Source organism: Mizuhopecten yessoensis, unplaced genomic scaffold (assembly GCF_002113885.1).
Source record: "Mizuhopecten yessoensis strain PY_sf001 unplaced genomic scaffold, ASM211388v2 scaffold10651, whole genome shotgun sequence".
Classification (NCBI taxonomy): Eukaryota; Metazoa; Mollusca; class Bivalvia; order Pectinida; family Pectinidae; genus Mizuhopecten; species Mizuhopecten yessoensis.
In genome coordinates this window covers 1604517-1620018 of record NW_018408653.1, presented here as the reverse complement: position 1 = coordinate 1620018, position 15502 = coordinate 1604517, and the positions used below count along the sequence as shown (strand labels likewise).

The 15502-nt window shown below is 34.6% G+C and overlaps 1 protein-coding gene across 1 annotated transcript; it reads right to left on the bottom strand.

The window, feature by feature from the left end:
- Positions 1-1816: 1816 nt before the first annotated feature.
- LOC110461702 (inhibitor of growth protein 3-like) lies at positions 1817-15387 on the bottom strand. Its single transcript, XM_021515309.1, has 11 exons — positions 15043-15387; positions 13938-14009; positions 13236-13342; positions 12537-12602; positions 12005-12101; positions 9207-9257; positions 8696-8896; positions 8271-8344; positions 7500-7669; positions 6468-6801; positions 1817-5797 (listed from the first exon to the last, which is right to left on the bottom strand). The coding sequence occupies exons 1-11, from the start codon at positions 15068-15070 to the stop codon at positions 5687-5689; spliced, it is 1311 nt and encodes a 436-aa protein (XP_021370984.1). The 5' UTR covers positions 15071-15387; the 3' UTR covers positions 1817-5686.
- Between the last annotated feature and the right edge of the window lie 115 nt (positions 15388-15502).

The window sequence follows — 15502 nt, the reverse complement described above, 5'->3', positions numbered from 1 at the left end:
ACATCCTTAGACCCTCGAACCAGACATGCACACCCTCACGCATACAAACACATTTCTGCTACAAGGCAGAGGAGGCCGGGTATTAATATTAGTACTAATTAACATACCCTATGCAGCCCTTGAAGCCCTCACCACACGCTAAAACATACACCAGCTTTTACCTTTTATCTACCCCAAACTAATCGCTGTAAATAACCCCATTTTTCACGCCTCTGTGATAGGACCCCGAGGGCATAATCATTATTGATGGAGCCCCTGCACCCTAAAGAAGAGAAGAAGAAGTGTAGCTCTACTAGAAAATTATCAGGAGACTTCCACTTGATTTTAGAAATACACAAACTGTATCTACTTAAACTAAAGGGAAATATTGACGTTTGGAGGATAAAGGATTACATTTTAGTCTCCCACATTTATAGAATTGTTTTTATCCATTATGGTCTACACATTGTTGCTATATCCAATATCATGAACTTAATTTTATGCATGACTTACACATGTTTAACTACTTAATTGTTTATTTACCCACAATTAAGTTTCTAAGTCTTGTAGGGTTACACTATTTTTTTGTGGCTATTAAATAATAAACATTATCATCGAGTACTTTTTAATTTTCATCATAATCCTTCTCACCTGTTTGATCCAAGTTATCTATTTCAAAATGGTTTCAATACCATATATGGAGTTTAATTTACACCAAGTCTCTCATTTTTGAACTTTACAAACTACTCAAGTTTCAATCTTTCCAAACTGTGGTTCATGATACTTAACCTGTACATACATGAATATATGTATTGTAACTAGCAGGTTTTACACTCCCATGCTGTACCGTACATTCAATTGTGCTAGTCATCTTCTAACATTATTGTGGATTTTCATCTGCGAAATCTAAATATATAATCAAGAGCTCTGCACCATATCTGTTGCTGTACACAATGCAATGGTGAATTGTTAATCATATGGTAGAGGTTCCAACTCATTTGCATCCAGCCTCCCACACCTGCATTTCGAATGCACCAGTATTAACATACCCATGGCGTTTACCTCAAACAAGAGGCATGATGGGCCTACATGTGTAACTACTCGCATGTTATTTATTTCACATCAGTGACTTTCAAATATCCCGGTATGGTCAAGGTAAAATTTATTTAAATAGATGAAATACAGTTACATTATGTTTATTTCTTGGAAGGTTAGTCTTTTTACTCTATAGAAATTGATTCAAGTGTAAAAGAAGAGCGACGGCACCATCTTTATCACTTTTCCTCGTCCTATTACACAAGTGAAAGACGAATTTGACCCAGGTGACCTAGAAAGAGAGTTAAGGTTCTTAATTTAAACAAAATTGATAGCCCATCATCACAACATACAAGGTACATTTCTTTATCACCCTAAAATGGTCTCTTGAGAAGAAGTTGTTGGGAAGATTTTTACACAGTTGACTTCCTATGACCTTGAAAGCTGACCAAGGTCATTTATTTGAACAAAATTGATATCCCTCCATCTTAGTAAAATACTAGCAAAAAATCATCACCCCAGGTCTTTTGGTTATTCAGAAGAATGTGTACAAGTTGAAATATACGCAGGACAGACAACAGATGCTTCGGCCGGCCTGGGCATGGCATAAGCTCACTGGCAGTTTTGGCCAGGTGAACTAATAATCTTACTGTCATCATTTTACACCTCAGCAAAAGTTGTGACAGATATTCCTGTAAGATAATATCCAACCTAGCACATAACCTAGGCTCTTTTCCTTATTGATCCCGATTGAGTTGAAGGACGGAGAAAAACAAAACCAGTAACACTCAGAAATCAACAACTGATCCATTTTTTTAATATTTTTTTTCCATTTTGATTATTAATTTTGTTTGGTTGGAAAAAACGTTTGAGTAATATATACCTGGTAAGCTTGTAATAGTAATGTATGTTGAAATTCACAATTGTTGTCTTGCAAATCATGATCTTTATCTTGTAAATGTTTGTGGTGAAAATTTGATACAACATGCAACACTCACTGCTAACACTCGGTATACAACAAGCTCGATTCAAATCATTGTTCTTAAGTGTCGTTTTTATCTGGTAGACTAGACATTCCTTTTCATGGGGAACTTAATTTAACATTCTAATCAACATTGCAGAAATATAACTTACCTTCTGTATCGTTTTTGATTCAATTTCGATCATTTTGTTTGATATCAGAAGAAATCTGAAAACATGTGATATTGATGTAATCGCAAACAGAATGTCTAAATGGAGAAAAACGGTAAACACTGTCTATAATGGCCTCGAAAGGCAGACAGCAAAACAAAACATTATAGACAGGTGGTTTTATTTATAGGGATTTTTGTCATAACAATGCTATTCGTAGAAAAAGAAAGTTGACTACACAGTGATTGGCACATCAAAGTTGATAAACCCAGAAGCAGTGATTATGTTTCTACACAAAACCTTGTTAGCTTTACCTAAGAATTATGTTTCTACATATTCTCTCTTATAATACAGACAGAAGTAAAATGGATACATGTACTACAAAAGGATTAAATACAAGTGATTTTTGTTTTAAATACATTTTATCTCACATTGTTTCTTCTCTTTAACACAATACATGGAAGATCATGTAAATTTAGACAAACGAGGGTGTAAATCAAGTATTCTGCAACAGTCGTTTTACACAGACCAGGTAAGCGATGCTAAGATTTCGAAGGAAACTGTAAGATTGCATTGGATGTGGATCAATTTGATCACTGCAATTGATCGAGGGGTATTCGACTTCTAACACCCCAGTCAAGTTACTACAGCTATACCTAGGGAAATTGTCTGGACTCGACTACCTGATCAAAACAGGAATGGTATTCGACGCATCCAAGTTTGACTTTAAAGCAGGTTTAACTGTTACAAATTATGTGGTCATTTTTTATTTAACAAAATAAATAACACATTATAATCAACATGGAAAAGTATGATGTGTAATTAACATAACTACTACCAGTACAGCCTCTGATATCGTCAGAGTATATTGTATTGCCCAAAAAATGACTTTTGAATAAAAAGAAACCTTTATAATGAAGGAAACGGCTAACCTGCCTGGATAATGTTAGTCTAACTAGGAGCTATTACATTCAGAATGAATACTTCCATTTCTCCAACAAATAACACCTATACATTGTACTGTGTATATAAATACACAGGGTAGTAACATGTCCATTGAACACACTAATGTTGATTTCATAAACAAATCCAATCCACGCTTATAACACCCATATGGTACATAATTAGAATTTCTTGTTTCCAGTATCTTGAAATCAAACTGTGTTCGAAGCACAAATAGGCACACACACATACACACAAAATATCAAAACGCAATATGTACTGTAATAAAAGAAAATTCTGAATGGTGAAATGTTTGCCTTTTGTCTCTTTGATTATTCCTGATGTGAACATTTATATGCTGACAACACCACTGCAATGCTTATTTTCATAATGTGTTGATATGCCCATTTTTCTCCGATTACCTAAATGCAAAATTATCAAAAATATTCAAAGCATAGAAATGTATATTATAACAGTCTGCTTCCTTCATTCTTCACACTCCCCTCAATATTTTTCAATATTAATAGATAATTCTGAAACTTGTGAAAATTACTGAAATTGTGAAGCAACTTTCAATTATCAAACATTGGAGAGGTATAGACCAAAGTATTAAGTCAAACCTCACAAATTCCCACAGCAAAAAATGAAACATGATCTTTCAGCTAAAAAACCTTCAAAAAGTAAAATGTCCTTTTGTTTGTTTGCACAGATTGCAGTGCCAACTGACTTGAAAGCATGTTATTTTTATGCTTTTCAAAATCTTCATCATTGCAATACTTAAATGCTGCCACTTTTGATATAGTGAATGACAACATTACAGAAATTATAAAATATTGAGCGATTTGTAACTTGTCAATAAATTTTCGATTCAAGTGTTCGTTAAATAATACCCCCTCACTCTGCTTCTGTCAATAAATATGAAGGAACTTAAATGAGACATATTTTTTGTCACATTCTAATGTTCTATGCCCTCAGTTAGGTCATGTCTGATAGCTAAAAAGGTAGGTGAAAGATTGCATAAGTGATGGTCCAAAATGCTTTTTAACAACAGAGTTAAATTACCACTGCCAAAAACTGTAATTATGCAATGGGAATTTTTTGCATTTGTATAGCATTGTTAAATCATTCCTCAAAATGAAACTATGCATTGTAGGACTTGTATGAAAAAATAAAGAAATAACAGTGTACTGAGTGAAAAAATAAATCCCCTGCGCTTGGCCAGAATTTGAACTCTGGACTTTGGTATACTATCGCTCTAACCGACTGAGCAACCTGGTCAACGGAAGGGTTCTGGCCTTACTGTGCTAGCTATATCGAAAACGAATTCAAGGGGAGGTCACTGTTTATACAGAAGACCAGTAGAGTGGGAGGGATCCTTATACCAAAATTGTACCAAGTTCTCACCATTTAAATATGAATATGTCTGCTAATAGTGACAGTGAAAAATCGTCCATGTTACTGTCTGAAATACATTTTATAATGCATAATGGCCTTGACCTTTGACCTTAAGAATACAACATGATCAGCCTTCAGTGCTTGACATTTTTGTCAGTAATCTGTCAGTGAAGTTTCATGAATTGAGATGAAATTCTGATCCTATCTATGAGAAATTTTACTGTTTAGAATGCTTTATAAATTATCAATTCACATGTACAGTAACCCTGACCTTTCACATTTAAACACATAAGGGGATGATATGTGGGTTTAAGTTACTGGAAAGTGTTCAATGTTCTGGTCCAGAATGCATTGTAAAGTAACATAATGGAAATGGCCTTGACCTTTGACCCTTGTATTGGTACTGTGTCTGTGAAGGTTTAATACAGCATCAATGAACTAAAAAAACAAAAACCGTGTACATTAACCGTAATATTTCTCATCTGACCCCTTAAATTAGTAAGTTTTTTTTGGTCATTTTTGTATATAATGTACATGTATTGGTAAAGAGTAACAAGTATAGCTATTAAAAACTACTTAAGTTTTGACCAAGAAAAGATTTTCTACAGATGGAGGTACAGACAGACAGCTGAATCCCTTAAAACCTTGCAAGAGAAGAAAGACATGGCATGCAGCTTCATTTGTGAAAGGGAAAAAACAGAAAACGGCAACAATGAAAATTAGGGTGTATAAATCAACATTTCTGACCAATATTACAGAAAAGTGTCTACCATAATCATCTTTGACCTTAGATTGATGAGGGTGTATATATGTGCCTGCAAAAATGTAGAAAAACACAGAAATGACAAGCATATATGTTTGAATGACACATAGTCAATATTGACGGTATCGTATAACAACAACAACAACAGAATAATACACTCTCACTAGAACTTGTCCCATTTCCTTTGCCATGAACACTGTAATTCACAGCAATTTCTTAACAGGAAAATTTGATTTTAATCCTTTGGAAGAAAATTCTCAAAACTTAACTGTTTCAAAAATCACCTTTTCAGTGCCGAGGTTAGATCAGGAGAAGATTAAGTAATTTGAAAAGAGTAACATTCTATTATAAACACACCACGTTTAACTTTTTAAACCAGGATTTTAACAAAGTTGACACGATCTGTATTAATGTAAGATTTGTGTCTAATGTGACATGTAATCATCTGCGTCCACGTCTCCTCATGGCTGCTGTACACTGAGGGCAGTACCACTTGCCCTTGGGTGCCTGTGTCAGTCCGACACACCCATAGTGGAACCATTCTATAGGACACTGCAAACAATACAAGTCATTCATTAATATATCATAAAACTATAGCCCTTTCTTGCAGTCAATATGTATTTTTATTAACCTGTGAAAAAATACACATTGACTGAATGTATGTTATACCGTATTATACCTGAAGTAAGCCCAGAGAGCCTAGTTACTGACAGGCATACTGGATTAACTCATTCACCCCTCCATATTTAAGATGAACTTCCCCAGACTTTGATTTAGTAAGGTTCAAATGTGACTTTAGGGGTGAATGGGTTAATGCCCAAGCTGAATTAAAGGTATATGCAGGAAAGGCTTATCTAGATATGATACAGCAGACCTTAATATGAGACACAGACCTATTGGTAGTGTTCTAATATGGTTGATACTTTTAATTTTTGGGAGAACAAGTCAACTGAAAACATCACATGCCAACAGACACAACATTCTTCTTAAAATTGGGAGCACTTAAATTATTCTAATTTGATAATTTTAGAGCAAAACAAGATAAGACGATTGGTAAAAGACAAGAATTTAATTATGCAGGTGCAAATACTTTCTCAATTGATCTAAATGAAAAGGTTTTCAATTGATGATTATTTTTGAAATTATTCTATTCCTCCACTAATCTATACTTCAGCTATTAAATATTTTAGATACTAATAGCTAGTAATAATACAAATCTTACATCATCATTATCACAGCCGACCATATCTCCATAGGACACCTGGTTACATAGACAATAGCGTGGCTCATTGGGGTCATTCTGCCAGTCGATGGGCGTTCCATGCTCATCAACAATCTGTAGCTCTGTGCTGACCTCCTCAGCTGCCGGCACAGCATCTCGCACAACTGGCTGGCTGGGCTGGGGACGTGAGGGTGGGGGTATAGGAGGTATCGCTTGCTGGGGGCTGGGGGTTGGTATGCTGGGCTGCTGAGCAGGAACTGTCTGTTGTTGTTGTTGCTGTTGTTGTTGTTGTTGTTGCTGCTGCTGTTGTAACTGAGCTGCTTTGGAAGTTTGTCTGAAAAATCGTAGATGTATCAAATATTGTATAAAAACTATTCGACAAGATTATCTGCATTGCGGGGTGTATGGTTTGGTTACAGTTATGGTTACAGAGAGCACTACAAAGGCAATATTATACACCAGTCAGCAGGTGGTCCCTGTAATTTCACTGGTGATACTAAAATGCATACAACCATATTCACCATAAGCAACACCCCTTCCCTTTTTCAGCACTTCTTGAAAGATTTGAGAACCCCATTTCACTAACAGTCTCCACTCTGGCCCTCTCAAATTAACATAATTTATTCATATGTACACATTGTATCACACACTTGCCTCATAATCTGGCAAGATTGCTTATCCGTTTTGTTTAGATTTTTTTATGTAAATTTTGGAACTCTCCTTGGAAATTTGCCCTACAACTGCTACAGCCTATGGTTTGTTATCTTAATAAGTGCCCCCTTCACTTGCCTTTAGCCATTTTTTGTTGGCACCCAGGGCATTAACTATGGCAAATACAGTTGAGTATTTAAAGCTTTTAAGTTTATGTATTTTTTAATTTTTATTTCTGATATCAGTATGGAAGTATGAACACAATACAAAGCTGACGTTTGGTTTAAACTTCAGAAATTCTCTAGTAAAGTTTTGAAATAATTGCAAAAATAATTTGTCCATGAGGGGTGAAAAGAACAGCAGGCTACACTTTGACCTTACTTTTTCTGTCGAGGTACTTTAGGTGTTGTTTCTTGACTAGAAGTAGGTGTTGATGGTTGTGAGTTGTAACCCGTGTCTTTTGGAATGGAGAGTTCCTTGGCGAGGTCCGCAGTCCTTGACATCGCCACGTAGCTAGCTTTCATACTAGGAGTTCTTCTGCCTTGCTGCATCTGCAAAATTGGACAAAGAACTTTTGAAAATACATTTGATAACTTACTTGTTTGATGTTCAACAGAAAGGACTTTTGTGAAAAAATATCCCAATAATTTAGATCGATATGATATTGAACCTTCTAGGTATAGGACTATCTCATTACTCTTTTTTGCGTAAGTTGATAGGGCTATTCCATTTCAAAATATCCTTATCCCATGGAATGCAATTGTTGTTAAGGATATCACCAAAAACAATTATCTTTAATCTCCAACACATAAAATGCAGCTTGTATCTCGAAACACCCACCTATCACAGAATAAATTTGAGGTTGGTGGTGGGATTTCTCAACAGCTTGATAAGGTCAAACAGGCACAAAAATATTGAACACACAACCAAAGAGTTTAAACCATTATTATCTCCCTTGAATCATGTGTGCCCCAAAAGCTAAACGTACCAAAACTTAAGATTACATCAAAATCATTTTTTAATTTAAAGGAACAGAATCAATGTGATACTTTCAGAAGAAAAGTATCTCTTTTTTCTACAGGATTGGTTTGAAGAGTTTTAGGAAAACTTTTTTCTCTTCTTGGAAATGGATGGAGAGGGTGTGCCACCTACCACATGCTGTGTTGCCGCGATAGCCTGAGATGCTGCAGCTGCTATAGCCGCGTTACTTCCTGCACCCATGTGACCTGTGAAGGACACCAACAACTCTACATTACATTCACTTTCATGAATAAAAAGAAGCATGAATTAACCATTATTAATGTTATCTTATGAATAAAATTAGAGATAAAAACACATATAATGCTCATTCATATTCAGAAATGCATAATCAAAGTATCACGACATAACTGTTGAAGTCGAGTTAAAAAACAACAGAAAGTATCTTTAATACATGAATGCCTCGTTGTCCCTGTGGCTGACCTATGAATAGTAAGTGACATTGTCGTTTACCTTCAAATTTGATGAAAATCTGTTCAAACATGAATTCGGTACAATCGTGTGATAGGATGAGAGCGAACAGGCATAAAAGAATTTACCCAGACTATAGGTCAGTGATGGTGCTGGTGTGGAGTTGAACATTTGCATCGCTGGTGAGTTAGATCCTGAGTTGGACTGCCTTCGTGCCCCAATCGTCTCCCTTGCAGCTTCATGTGCCAGAGAGGAAAGCACTTTTTCTGTAGTGATTCTCTTCTCTGTATGGTTTGTTACAGTAGCTTGAGATGGGGGAAGTCGTCTCTCTGTTTACAAATATAGAGCGCATACAACAATCAAAATACATAAAACATTCGAAAATTGTATTTAATTCGTATACAATTCAGGGGTAAAGTTATGGAAACTGGATTGACGGAAATCTTGAGGTCCTACACTTAGTAATAGTCATATGTCTATGACGTTCCATTGGATTGTTATGAGCCATTTATGTATGTTTAAAAGTTTTGCTATAAATAAAAAAAATTGACATGCAGGCAGTCACACAATGTCGGGTAATACATCACATGTACATCAAAAATGGCATGTAAAAAGTTAAAATTCTATTGGATTACTTACTTTCTGCTCTGTGGCTATTAATAGATGGCTGTTTGTCTAGTTCTAATGATCCTGCAAGATGGAAACATAACAATGACAATTCCGTAAGAGATACTTCAAAACATCAGTAAAACCTGACTTTACTAGGGAGAGCTGGAGAGTTAAGAGCGTCCGTTAAGACAGGGATACACAGAAACAAACGTTAGGTTCCATCACATTTAAATCAAGTCGGAGTTTAAAGGATGCTGTTCACAGTCAGGTGATTGGTGAAGTCAGGGTTCAGTGTTCATGTATAAAGACTTAATCAATCAGGTTTGAAGCTTGTTAAAGGTGGTGAAAATATATCGTGCATAAACCTGCATAGGAGAAAGTCGATACAAAATCCTATCCAAACAAATGATTTAAATGTATTAATAATTATCTAATGAAGATTATAACTTTATCATAATTGTAACATACATTCTACGGTAAGGTAATGTATATACAGGATCTTACATGAGATTCCATTTCATATGAGATTTATGAAACGAGTCTAAGAATTTTTCAATCCAGCGAGCCTCTGGCGAGTTTCATAAATTTCATATGAAATGAAAATAAGTGTAAGATTCTTTTTATCACATTAACAAGATTTGTGGCATTAATCGTGTGAAACGACAATTTTTATGTAACCTTGAAATGTAAAAAGCAGCCATTTTGACTCCAGTGCGTAGGTATGTGACGTCATGTACTTGTCCTAGGCATGACGTCACAATTGAGACAATTGAAATTTACAACCAATCGCAGGGCTGATAGTATCGGTAATAATACATGGTTAATACGTAAAAAAATATGGCATAGGTATATTCACTGGATAACACAGTACATTATGTGATAAAAGATCATCGTAATATGAGTTGCTGGTGTCCTTAGTAGGGGTGTCACAATACGCCAAGAGTGTATCACGATATATTGCAATACAGAATTAATATATTGCAATGCGTATCCCGATATATTGTCATAGGAAGGATTGCTCAATTTTATAATAAGTTGTTGTCAGAATGTTATCAAACTTAATTATATATAATATGGACTACATAGATTTAACATTTTTATCAAACCAACCATGGATTACAAATTTTTTGAACTTTTAAAAGCCTGCCTTATGCTTATAGGCATATCTGTTAGAATTTGTAGTAATTTGCAAAGTTTAAACACCAAGCAAATATGCAAAAATATGCTTTTGAAAAATATTGGGATACAGCAACATTTCATCTCTGTATTTTGCATCCTCGATATCAAGGGGTTACGCTCACTTACGCTCTCTGCACCCCTGGAATATATGTCATAGCAAAATTGAAGGCACAAAGATATCTGTTTGATTGGTCTCAGGTAAAAAAAACCTGACCAATTGCTATGCTGATACCTGTCCTTTGAAGCTTACAAAGGAGCGACACTCGACTTCAAAGCCTGTCATTTTTTACCGTTACATGACCGCTAGATTCTTTTGATGTAAATCAAAAGATCGAACAAGTCTTCTTGTCTTATCAACAAGGTGGGGTGGTACACACTGAGCCTCCAATTTTGCTATGACATATTCCAGGGGTGCAGAGAGCGAAAGTGAGCGTAACCACTGGATATCAAGTATGTGTATTGTGGTACGATACGATATACCCTTGTATTGCGATATACCTGTTTTCCGATATATTGTAACAGCCCTAGAACTTAGTAATTATGTTTCATTGTGATATATTATATGAAGACATCAAAACTTTTTTAGTGAGTGGTTTAAGAAACCTTAATATAAACAAGAGGCCCAATGGGCCAGAATCGCTCACCTGGTATTTATCTCACATTTGTAATCTTAAAAGAGGACTAATGTACAGCTACAGGGAAAATATCTGTGTTCGATTCATTAGAATCTATTAAATTATTTAAACATATGACGCCTGTGACCTTGAAGTCGAACAAGGACATTAAGTTGAACAGAGTTTATAGCCTTCCATCCCAGCATGCTTCTTGCCAAATATTATTACCCTGGACCTTTTGAATATTCAGAACAAGTCATTTAAATATTTAAACATATTTGATCCCTGTGGTTGTGACCCCAATATGAGCAATGGTCATTCATTTGAACAAACTTGGTAGCCCTCCATCCCAGCATCCTACAGGCGAAATACAATCATCATAGGCCTCATGGTTATTGAGAAGAAGTCGTTTAAAGGTTTTAAACATATTTGACCCATGCGACCATGAATATTTGTCAAGGTCATTCATTAGAACAAACTTGGTTGCTCTTTAAATCAGCATGCTATTGGCTAAATATCATTTTCCTATGCCTCTTGGGCATGCAGAAGAAGCTGTTTAAAGGTTTTCAACATATTTGACCCCTGTGACCTTGAAAAAGACTGAAGGTCATTAATTTGAACAAACTTAGTAGCCCTTCATCCTAGCATGCTACTGGCTAAATATAAACATCCTGGGCGTTTTGATTATTCAGAAGAAGTTGTTTAAATTTTTTAACATATTTGACTCATGTGACCTTGAAAATTGTTGAAATTCATTTATTTGAACAAACTTGGTAGCCCTTCATCCCAGTTTGCATCTGGCTAAATATCATCATCCTAGGCCTTTTCGTTATTAAGTAGAAGTTGTTTAAAGTAAAATATTGACGACGGACGACAGACGCCGCACCACAAACGGCATATGCTGACTTGGCCCTTTGGGCCAGGTGAGCTGAAAATATATTTTGGTATTTTTCATTGCTGTATTGAAACAACATTCAGGGAATATACATTGTACCACAAGTTAATCAATTGAAAATTTGAAACATGTGTACTCACGTTTTTCTAAGACTTCAGTTATACCCATGTTATCAGCTTCTAGTTCCATCTTAAACTTTGACAATTCTTGATCTAATTTACGCAAATGTCTGTCAACCTGTTCAGATAAAATATCAATATCACTTATACCCAATATAAATTATAGGCCCTTCGGCTTGAATCATTCTTAAATATTTCAATAAAACAAGTTTAATTAACAGCTGGTTGCATTGACTAATAGCAAGAATTTTGTTAAGGTTTTGCATCCTCGCTACAGCTAGGGTCATTTAAGATGAGGCCACAAACAATGGGGCCAATCAATCGCTACTTTAAAAGTGCCATCTCCAAAAATTGTCATATTTTGGACATAAAAGCATACCTCCTGATGTTTCTTCATCATATTTTTACTTTGAAATCAGAATCTTCATTCACATCCTACTTTTGATCAAATTCAATATATAATTATTACAAAGACCTGCCAAAGCTTTGACATTTCCCTTTTTTAACACCATTTCGTCAACAAACACATGATATACATGTACCATATACATACCAAATCATGAATGTGATTGGCTAACTGTACTTTTTCGTCTGCATCTTCAAGTGACTTGTAATAATCCTAAAACAAAATATTTATATATAAACTCAGACTAAACTATTTCTTATATTACAAGTAGGTATAAGGTATGGAGCATCAACACCAGGGATTTCTTCTATTAGTTAGTATTTCCCAGTTAATCAACATTAAGAGTAGACATGTTTTCATCAAAGCATGTCAGAAGTAAGTTAAGTACCATGAGTTGGATGTCTGAGAGCTGTCAATCAGGATCAGTCTGAAATGTTATCTTGTTTGGTATAATCACTTTTGTTCTGTGTTTATAATAAGCATATAGATATCAATATCAATCTACTGCAATACTTTAAATTCAAAATATTGTAATTTATATATTTCTTGAATATTGGCAACATTTAGTTATTGGTAAAGATCTTGATTTGATTTTTCATCTCTGGAGTTACTGGGTAGCTAGTGTTTCATTTCTGGTAGTTAATTTACCTACTTTATAATTATAACATGGCAATTATGATTATGGGTACTGATCAAATTTAGTTTGTTTTGTTTTCTGTTATTTGAGCATGTTAAACATAATGCATTGTATCTATTTATCATTTCTATAAATGAATCAGCATTACAGGCAAAGGTAATTTTGTAATCGTCCTATCTAATCATTATTTATCACTAAGAGCAACTTACCTGTTTAATTTTCTCGAATTCTTCTTCCTTTGATTCAGATTTGACATTTGTTTGAATACATTTCTTGAAAAAGGTCTTTACTCGCTCATCTAAACTATCCAGGGCATCTATAAATTAAAGATACATATCTATATATGAAACTATACAAAAAACTTTCTGGAATCATATTTCGAGTATAAAAAACTTTGTTTGTAAAAAGTTTGTGTCATGGGTAAAATTCATTAACATGACACATCAGACAATATTAAACATGATAGATCTGGTAGCAGTGTAAAAGACTTTTTTTCAGATGGTTTAAGCTCCACTCTGACCTCTTCTATTTAAAAATTGTTATTGACAGTAAAACTCTTGTGCACATGCTTCTGCTATACAGTGTATTGTGTGTACTTAGTAGAAAACAAAGAGAGTTTGGAGCATTGCAGGTTTAGGAAAGGTTTTAGCGGATTGGACTGAATCTTAATTGCAGTTATGATTGATCAATTTAAGTTTTCTATATGAAGGAGTTAATCTAATCCTGAAATGACATGTTACTTATTTCTCTTTCAGAGAATAAAACGGGTTAGGAACTTAGGATAAATGTTGTCAGTTTATATATGTAATGAAGACAGTTTGGCTCTTTCAATAGTAAAATTATAGAAATGGAAAATGGGGCTTTTGTTCTTCAATTCCAATTCTTCGCATTGCAGAATGTTCCTATCTTACTTTGAACTTGAAGATCCATTTCTCTCATTTCTGTTAATTTTTCCCTCATTTCCATAGGAAGGTTTTCTATCACTGAAACAGGAAAACAAAAACATGTCCATTACTACATGTATTTTACATAAAGGACTATAAATGTATCACTGTATACCCTGATGAACATTTTTGTATTTTAACACTGGAAAAAGGATGTAAACTGTTGGATCATAGACAGAGCTAGTTTAGTTCTTAAACTTTCAGAATATGCAACTTCTCTAAAAATTGTACTGTACTATATCAACCTTTATTACATAAAACCATGTACCTCTTTTAATGATCAAGCGGTCAAATTAAGTAGTTCATATGAAACAAGTGAGTTAACAGTTTGAAAATGCATTAATCCTTTAAGATTAGTGCTTAGGATGTCCCCTTGCCATATTCTTTTCAAAGAAATTTGAAAGGAACCATGTAATTTTCAAGGATTTCATTCATACTGTGCAGAAGGACGCAGGTTAATCAGAAAAAAATACTTATAATAATGAATACACTTTGGCTACCATTGTCATGCCATTTGAGTAGAGATTTTGTGAAGACTAGAACAAAAATTTTACAAAATGGTATGTAATCTAAATTGTAATAAATTGGCAGCACTGGGTTATTCCGAAGCTGGTAAATGCGGGGTCATTTTCAGGCTATTTTGTTTTATACCTTTTCTAAGTGTTGTTTTACCTTATCTTCACAGTCACTTGCTGTTAGTTACCATAAAATACAGATAATATGGATTAACTTATGAACAATCCATAACGTATGCATAGTGGTGTCCAAACTGTCCATATGGACAAACAGCTATATTATTTTTTCATCTGCATTACGTTGTGAACATAGTCAAAATACGTCATACGTCTGGCAGTTGGGAAATATTCGATGATTTTATAATAACTGATAACCACAGCCTTTGCCGTATCAGTGAAACATAGCAATCTGGCACTGTGACAGTGCGTTTTTATGTTGTTCCAGTATACAGCATACACAAACAAATCAATTTCTAAGCATAGACAGGTACATGACCATTAAAATGGTTAATTATAAAAATAACATGTTATGTTTAATGATTTCAATATCAACATACTTTCTAAATAATCTTCTAAGTACAACATTTTGGCGTTTTTGTGCTAACTGCTACCCTTTTCAACTTTCTGTTTCACGTTGTTTCATCGGAAGGCGTCGGACTCTTTCTCCTTTTTGGTTGGAAAGTCTAGAAAATTCCGAATGATTTCACCGGGTAAATTAAACAAATGCAAGAGTACATATGATTGGATACGCGGTTTTACCCATTGATCACTTTGTCTTCTTCGATAACTAATGCTTTAAATTATATCTACTCCGAGTTTTTAATGTTAGGCTGAGCTTGGGTAAATCGTCAAGAAGTCTATACATAATGTAAAATGCTGCACAGACAACACTAAAGAAAAAGAAAAAAGAAAAAAAGCTCCAATGCACCAATCATAATGTCTGTTGTAAAACTAAATATAATAATGGCAATAAGCAGAGCTAGGCATATTTACACTTAATTTATACTGAAGGGTGAC

Excerpts from the sequence above, each read along its gene's own strand:
- LOC110461702 (XM_021515309.1), bottom strand. The coding sequence starts at position 15,070 with ATGTTGTACTTAGAAGATTATTTAGAAA. Across the intron at positions 14,010-15,042 it reads CTTAGAAGATTATTTAGAAA|TGATAGAAAACCTTCCTATG; the intron begins GTATGTTGATAT and ends TTCCTGTTTCAG. Across the intron at positions 6,802-7,499 it reads AAAGTACCTCGACAGAAAAA|ACAAACTTCCAAAGCAGCTC; the intron begins GTAAGGTCAAAG and ends ACGATTTTTCAG.